General features: G+C 44.9%; 1 protein-coding gene across 1 annotated transcript in view; it reads right to left on the reverse strand.

Annotated features, from left to right (window-relative positions):
• Positions 1-6,103, reverse strand: part of SMO (smoothened, frizzled class receptor) — a 54,128-nt gene extending 48,025 nt beyond the window's left edge. Inside the window, exon 1 of the mRNA XM_030216846.1 lies at positions 5,180-6,103. Within this exon, the coding sequence (XP_030072706.1) occupies positions 5,180-5,441 (262 nt within the window). The 5' untranslated portion in view covers positions 5,442-6,103. The remainder of the gene's footprint in view (positions 1-5,179) is intronic.
• Between the last annotated feature and the right edge of the window lie 1,826 nt (positions 6,104-7,929).

Here is a 7,929-nt window from a genome sequence, read left to right on the forward strand (position 1 = left end):
TATTAAAATGGACTTGGGGAAAATCCACCGCTTATTTCTGGGATAACCAGCATAAAATGTATTGAACTTTTTCGGGATCTTGCCAGGTATTTGTGACCTGCATTGGACACTGTTGGAAACAGGATGCTGGGCTTGATGGACCTTTGGTCTGTCCCAGTATGGCAATACTTAAGTACTTATGGTAGGATGATGATGAAAAAACTGGAAGCGAAGCTGTAAAACCACCTCAATGGGATGCTGTCTTAAGAATTTGGGGCTCCTATTTGGAAACCTTGCTGCACAAAGCCACAAGCCTTGCACCAAATACTTGATATGGATGTCTAGTAGTTCATAAACCCCCATAGAAGGTATGGTGGGGTAAAGTTGAGTCTTTAAAAACATTTATTGGCGTATTGTTGAAAGATTGTACCATCAGCACCAGGGCAACTGCATACCACACTGCTTGTCATGTCTGAACTGTTCAATAAAGATAGTAAAAAAAAAAATAAAAATAAAAAATTACATCTAGGTACTATGGGCGTTCGTACCACAGAAGTAGAGGCTTTAACAGTAACATCTTGATTATCAAGTGTTAAAATTGGCTTTGAGTACTTCTGAGACAATGTACAGAAAGAACCCTTGAGGGTATCAACCTTTCTTTAATAAAGAAGACTTTTATATTTAGGAGCAGGCAGGAAGATATTTTATTTCCGAAATAGAAGGAATAATGGACAGATTCACACGTCTTCAAAGCTGAATCTTAATCACTTGGACACAATGGAACCAAGGAATTGCACGCCTGGCTGATTCCCACACCTAACTCTAAGTGCCAACATTTACGCCTGCTGAAACCTGGTGTAAATGCGGGCGCCCAAGTTGGCGCGGTGAGGCCGTATAACTACACCAGCGTTTCAGAACACCCCCATGGCCATGTCCTCTTTTGAGTTACACCCCAGTAGAGTTAGGCGCCATGCCTTAATAGCGCACATCTAGATGCACACACACATTTTAATCAGTGCCAATTAACTTCAGTAACTGGTCGTTAGCACCCAATTATTGACAGTTCAAGACTTGTTACGCAATTAATTTGCACACGCATCTTGGGTGCACAAATCTGGGTGCCATATATAGAGAGAGGGGGGCAGGGGACAAAATTTCCCGGGCCCAGGCTTCCAAGGGGGGCCCGGCGCCGAAGTCTCTCTCCTTCTCCTGTTCCCAGGCCGCCGGCGCTGCAGTCCCCGGTCTCACCTGCCCACCCTCAGCTTCGTTGATAGCCCCCCTCCATCCGCCACCGCCCCCTGCATTCAAATCAGCAGCGCCTCACCTCCGTGTAAAAGCGGCAGATCGCCTCCCTTCGGGCCCTCCCTCAAGGAAAAGGAATGCAAATGAGCTGCTCGTTGTAGCTCACTTGCATTCTCTATTCCATCAGTAAACAGTCGGCCGGTCGAGCATGTGTAGAGCAGCCAAGCATTATGCTGGCTGCTCTGCGCATGCCAAATACGCCTCTGTGCTGCCCGAAAGGAAGACGCCAGAGGGTGCAGTTGAGGACGTCCATCCAAAAAGACGTCCTTTTTGGACGTCCCCCCCCCCCCATAATAAAAACTTACTTTTTGGACGTGCTTCACTCAGCTAAGAGACCTTGAAGTCTCTGAGCCAATCACAACGCGTTTAGCTGAGCTAAACGCGCTGTGATTGGCTCAGAGACTTCCAGGTCTTTCAGCTGAGTGAAGGATGTCCAAAAAGGACATTTTTATTATTACGGGGGGGGGGGGGGGGGGGGAAGGACATTCTTTATGGTCGTCCCTGATGAGCACTTGGCTTTCTTTTTTTTTTCCCTTCCGCCGCCGTCGCCGCTGCACTAATCTGCAGATTAGTCCTACATAGACACTTGCTCGTTAATGGCTCATTGATAGCTCATTAAGTTTAGTGCATCTGGCCCTCAATGACTCGTTCTAGACCACAAAGTGCATGAGTGGGATTTGAACGCTGGCTCCCCTGGTTTTCCGCCTGCTACTCCAGCCATTAGGCTACTCCTCCATTCCGGTTAGAATTGATGCTTGTGCAAGAATCTTACAAAATAGATGCATATCTATTTTGTAAGATTCTTGCACAAACGCCAGCCACTCCCCAGATCCACCCATTCTCCACAACCGCTACACCACAAGCAGGGCTGGCCAACATATTAGGCAAAACTAGGCAATCGCACAGGACAGCAGCTTCAGCTTAAGCAAAACAATAAATCTTGTCAGCCACAGGAACTTAAAGAATCGTCACCTTCTCACTTTAACCTGCATTTTGAAAAGATATTTGTGTGATCATCACGATTGTTGATTTTAATTATCCAAACTTTGGGGATTAGCGGGGAGGGGGTGGGGGGTGAAGGCTAGGGACCTGAAAGCTAATTGAGGGAGGGCAGTGTAAGGCTGAAGGTATGCTTAGTGTGTCCACCACCCTTGCACCAGCTCTGACCGCCAGACTGCACCTACTTTTACAAGATCTGCACAGAAGTAGTCTCAGAGGTCTTGAATGGAACTGGGAAGAGTTGGAGTGTACACAGATACTCAGTGGCGATCCTAGGTCGGCTGCCACCCGGGGCGGATCGCCACTGCGCACACCCCCCCCAAGGGTGCAGCGGCGTCCGTCCCCCCAGAGTGCAGCACGACCCCCCCCCCCCCCCCGGTTGCATTCTTAGCTGCTGGAAGCAGCTGCGCGGCTGTCAGCTCCACTGACTCCCTGCTCCCTCTGCCCCGGAACAGGAAGTAACCTGTTTCGGGGCAGAGGGAGCAAGGAACCAGCAGAGCCGACAGCCGCGCAGCTGCTCCCAGCAGCTAAGAATGCACCCAGCGTGCAACCAGGGCGGACCGCCTCCACCGCCCCGCCCTTGGTACGCCACTGCAGATACTTTATATAAATGTGCATGTACCCGAAGATGGGCACCATTACGGTCAGCGCTAAGATAGCATTCAGCGCCCCTTTACCAAGCTGCGGCAAAAGGAGGCCTGCGCTGGCATCAGCGTGTGTTCTTGACATGCGCCAAGGCCCCCTTTTCCATTCTTTTTTTAAAGAAATGGTCATGTGGCAAGTGAAGCACTTGCTGTGCGGCCACCTCAGAGGACAGCCCTTACTGCCATGGGCTCCTGCGCTAAACCCGGCGGTAACCGGGCCACGCCGGTGCTACAGAAATAAATATTTTTGTAGCACCAGATATGACGGTGTGCTTACCACTGCTTTGTAAAAAGGGACCCTCAGAGGGCTCTGCGCAGTGGTCGGCCTAATTTTGAGCACAAGGACTTACCCCTGGCAAAAGGTGGTGTAAATTCACATGCCTAACTGATGGCAATTGGGTGCACAAATCCCACAGCCATGCCCCCTTTTGAGTTGTGTGCTATGAAATTTAAGCAATTTATTTGCCCAATATATATTCATTTTCATAGACTCAATACGACAGTAATCACCATAAAGTGCAAATGGTCTATGCAATTCACCATTCAAAAATCCAATATTTTTTATATTTTTATGAAGACCTCAGCTGGGTTATTTCATGGAACAATATACTTACTCCCAAATCGTCATGGTTTCACTTACCTTTCCAAAATTTATTTTTGTGTTACAACTTTCACATCTTTACATTTGTCTAACGTCTATGACTTATCTTAGTGATGTAAAGATGTGAACGTTATAATACAAAAAGAAATTTCAGAAAGATAAGTGAAAACATGCTTATAGATAGATAGATAGATAGATAGATAGATAGATAGATAGATAGATAGATAGATAGATGGATAGATAGATAGATAGGAAGAAAGACCACTGACGATTTGGGGGTATTACTTCAATGGACTATAAGTACACTGTTCCATAAAATAACCCAACTGAGGTCTTCATAAAAAATAAAGGCTGTTAGCTTAGCGGAGTTTAAAAAAGGTTTGGACGGCTTCCTAAAGGAAAAGTCCATAGACCGTTATTAAATGGACTTGGGGAAAATGCACTATTTCTGGGATAAGCAGTATAAAATGTTTTGTACATTTTGGGGAACTTGCCGGGTACTTGTGACCTGGATTGGCCACTGTTGGAAACAGGATGCTGGGCTTGATGGACCTTTGGTCTGTCCCAGTATGGCAACACTTATGTACTTAGGATTTTGAATGGAATCTTGCTACTCTTTAGGGTTCTAAATGGAATGTTGCTATACACTTTGAAATTGTGCATGGAATCTTGTTATTCTTTAGAATTCTAGAATCTTGCTACTCTTTGGGGTTCTACATGGAATGTTGCTATTGTTTGGGTTTCTGCCAGGTACTTGTGACCTGGATTGGCCACTGTTGGAAACAGGATGCTGGGCTGATGGACCTTTGGTCTTTCCCAGTATGGCAGTACTGATGCACTTATAAAAACACATTTGATTTTTGCATGGTGAATTACATAGACCATTTGCACAACACACATAACTCCTAATTACTGCCACTGAACTCCAAAAATTGTTGTGTCTAATTGACTAATTAATTTGTGTGCGCATCTGTAATCCTACGTCTTCAGAGCTGTCCAGCAGTGTCCATGAGATGGAGATCACAAGCCTGGTTTTTATACAGGCCCCTGTTCAAACCAAAGGTTGAATCTCTCCTATAAGGTCCAAAGCAACTATTTTTCTATGCGGGGGATTCAAGCACTAAAAATATTTAACGAAACTTATTCTCTTTCGGATGGTCCACCATAAAAAAAAAAGATGTTATCGTGAACTATCTCAATACTAAGATATCCCTTTCACAACATATCATCATCCGTCTTCTCTTAAAACTAAGCCTTCCTTCGTCTTTAAATATTGGATAATACGCCATTCTTGTAATAATTTATATTACACATAACTTAGCTTTAAACTACTGCAAGGGACCAGCTGAAGACACGAATCATGTTTTGCTGTTAATTGGTCCCCTTACAAAACAACAACAGCATCTTTCTTGCTATAAATAACATACACACCCAAGTGTCTTTAAGGGCGCAAAGTCTCTGGTACACATTTAGACGAGCAATTTTATAAACATCCATTGTCCGTCTATAAGGCAAACTTTATACGTGTAAAATGAGCTAGAAAAGTACCCAGTAAGCGAACATCTGTACCCTCTGAGTGCTACGGTGAACAGGTCTATTAGGTATGAATACATATATGCGAGGGTACCCCAAAGCCTTTGGGGTTTTGCCTTACCGGACCAGAGGAGCAGCTTTTCATGTGCGTCCTCCTGAGAGTCGGAGTCCTCAGCCAGGACGGTGGAGGTGAGGGTGTAGGGCAGAGCGGAACCCAGGCACACGTTGTACCTGAGAGGCTCGCAGGCTGAGCCTTTCTTGCAGTGAAGCAGATCCAAAGTTTCATTGAGCTGAGCTCGGCCCACGACCGAGAATCCATAGCAGAGCCCGGAGATCAGCAGAGACCAAAACCTCCCAACAAAGAACTTTTTCCTGGAAGACATCTTGAAAAAGGCAGAGATCTTACAGAGGGAGAAAAGTTGGGGAGGAGGGGGAGCTCCCACCTATTCCAGCCAGCAAAATCAAACCCAAACGGAAGGAAAGCAAGTGAAAGGAAGGGAAATTAAGAACCCCGCATCTTGCAAAGTTCGCCGAGAAAAGTCTCTTCTCAGAGGGTTGGACGCAACTTCCCCGGCCCTTTGCAACTTTTGCATGGTTTCCCTTCCGCCGGAATCATCTCGACGCGTTTCAGGCTGGGATGGAGCTGGAGCCAGCGTCGGGCGACCTCCAGAAATCCGGGCCACGGTACCCCCGAGACCAGCCCAGCCGGCATCCAAACCCACGGGGTTCCCCCTGCATCCTCTGGCCAAGGGAACTCAACGCTTGGCGTCCTTGTTGTGACCAGATACTGTATCCATCTCTCTCTCTCTCTCCAGAAAACTTGAGACAAGAAGAGCACAAGGACGGCTAAAGATGTAATTCGATCCCAGGCAAGTTTGCTCTTTTCCTAGTTTCCTTTCCCCCTGTCTGCACCCAAAATCTTAAGGCTGCTGGGCCCGAGGGAGAGGTAGTCTGATGCTGCTCCTGTACTGTTTGGGATTTGCTTTCTCTAACTCCTGTCCTGCCTCTTTTTCTGGCTGTTCTTTTGTGCTCTCTTCTTCCCTCTCAGGAATGCACAGGAAGGGAGAGGAGTGGAGGGAGCTGGGATTTCCTCTGCACCCTCCTTCTTCACTCCGACTCCTTCACTCACTCACCCTGGACACATTTCCTTCCCCAAAACGCAAAACATTGGAGTTTTTTTTTTTTTTATCTTGGAGAAATTATGTACAAAACAGGCCACTTTTCATCCACATTAGCTTTACACACACACCAAAACCTCAGGGACTTGTTGCTTTTGAACGATTCTTCCCTCATTCCTTCTAGATAGATAGATAGATAGATAGATAGATAGATAGATAGATAGATAGATAGATAGATAGATAGATAGATAGATAGATAGATAACCACCAACTTTACTTTTTGATGAAAACTTTCCTAAGATTGCAGCTGCTGTTCACCCTGAGAGATTTGGCTGCTGCAAGATCCAGGATCAAAGTTTCCCCAGAGAGATGGTTATCAATAGAAATCAAACAAAATAAAACATGGAAAAGAAAATAAGATGATACCTTTTTTATTGGACATAACTTAATACATTTCTTGATTAGCTTTCGAAGGTTGCCCTTCTTCCTCAGATCGGAAATAAGCAAATGTGCTAGCTGACAGTGTTTATAAGTGAAAACATTCAAGCATTACTATGACAGTAAAATAGATACCATTGGAGATTCTACATGGAATGTTGCTACTATTGGACATTCTACATGGAATGTTGCTATTCCACTAGCAACATTCCATGTACAAGGCTGCGCAGGCTTCTGTTTCTGTGAGTCTGACGTCCTGCACGTACGTGCAGGACGTCAGACTCACAGAAGCAGAAGCCTGCGCGGCCACATTGGTGATCTACAAGGGCCGACTTCTACATGGAATGTTGCTAGTGGAATAGCGACATTCCATGTAGAATCTATAGAAATCAAACAAAATTAAACATGGAAAAGAAAATAAGATGATACCTTTTTTATTGGACATAACTTAATACATTTCTTGATTAGCTTTCGAAGGTTGCCCTTCTTCGTCAGATTATTATTTATTGCATTTGTATCCCACATTTTCCCACCTTTTTGCGGGTTCAGTGTGGCTTACAATATGAGTTAAATGTTGGAAATACAATTTGTAAGCTCTTTGAGCAGGGACTGTCTTTCTTCTATGTTTGTGCAGCGCTGCGTATGCCTTGTAGCGCTATAGAAATGCTAAATAGTAGTAGTAGTAGTAGATTGGTTATGGATTACATTGTGCAGAGTTATGCGAAACAATTGAGGTGTCATTAAGGAATGTAACAATGGAGCACAAACATTGAAAGATTGGAAATAAGCAAATGAGATAGCAGATAGTAGTATATATTTTCCATGTTTTATTTTGTTTGATTTCTATTGATAACCGTTAAGGGTGGACTAACACGGCTACCACACCTCTGTACCCAGAGAGATGGAAAATTCACTGTGAATGGGCTGTGTAGGCATTATGCACCAGCAGCCTCGAGCACAGCTTTGTAAAAGGGGGGAGGGAGTGAGAAAGTGATTTTTCCAAACTCACATGAGGCTTCCACATTTCATTCACAAATTGAGTACAGCTATATAGACCATATTCTTCACAAATAGCAGCGCAGAGGACTTGTTCCTAGTTTCCTTTCTGAAAACAAATCTCCTGGCTCAACTAATCTGTCCATTCTGGTCCCTACTGCATTTTGTTTTCAGGATACCCACAATGAATATGCAGGAGATAGATTTGCATGCTCTGCCTCCATGGTATGCAAATTTATCTCATGCATATTCATTGCGGATATCCTGAAAACCTGACTGGCTAAGTGTTTCCCAAGGACTGAGCTGAGAACCCCCACTG

Source organism: Microcaecilia unicolor, chromosome 10 (genome assembly GCF_901765095.1).
Source record: "Microcaecilia unicolor chromosome 10, aMicUni1.1, whole genome shotgun sequence".
Classification (NCBI taxonomy): Eukaryota; Metazoa; Chordata; class Amphibia; order Gymnophiona; family Siphonopidae; genus Microcaecilia; species Microcaecilia unicolor.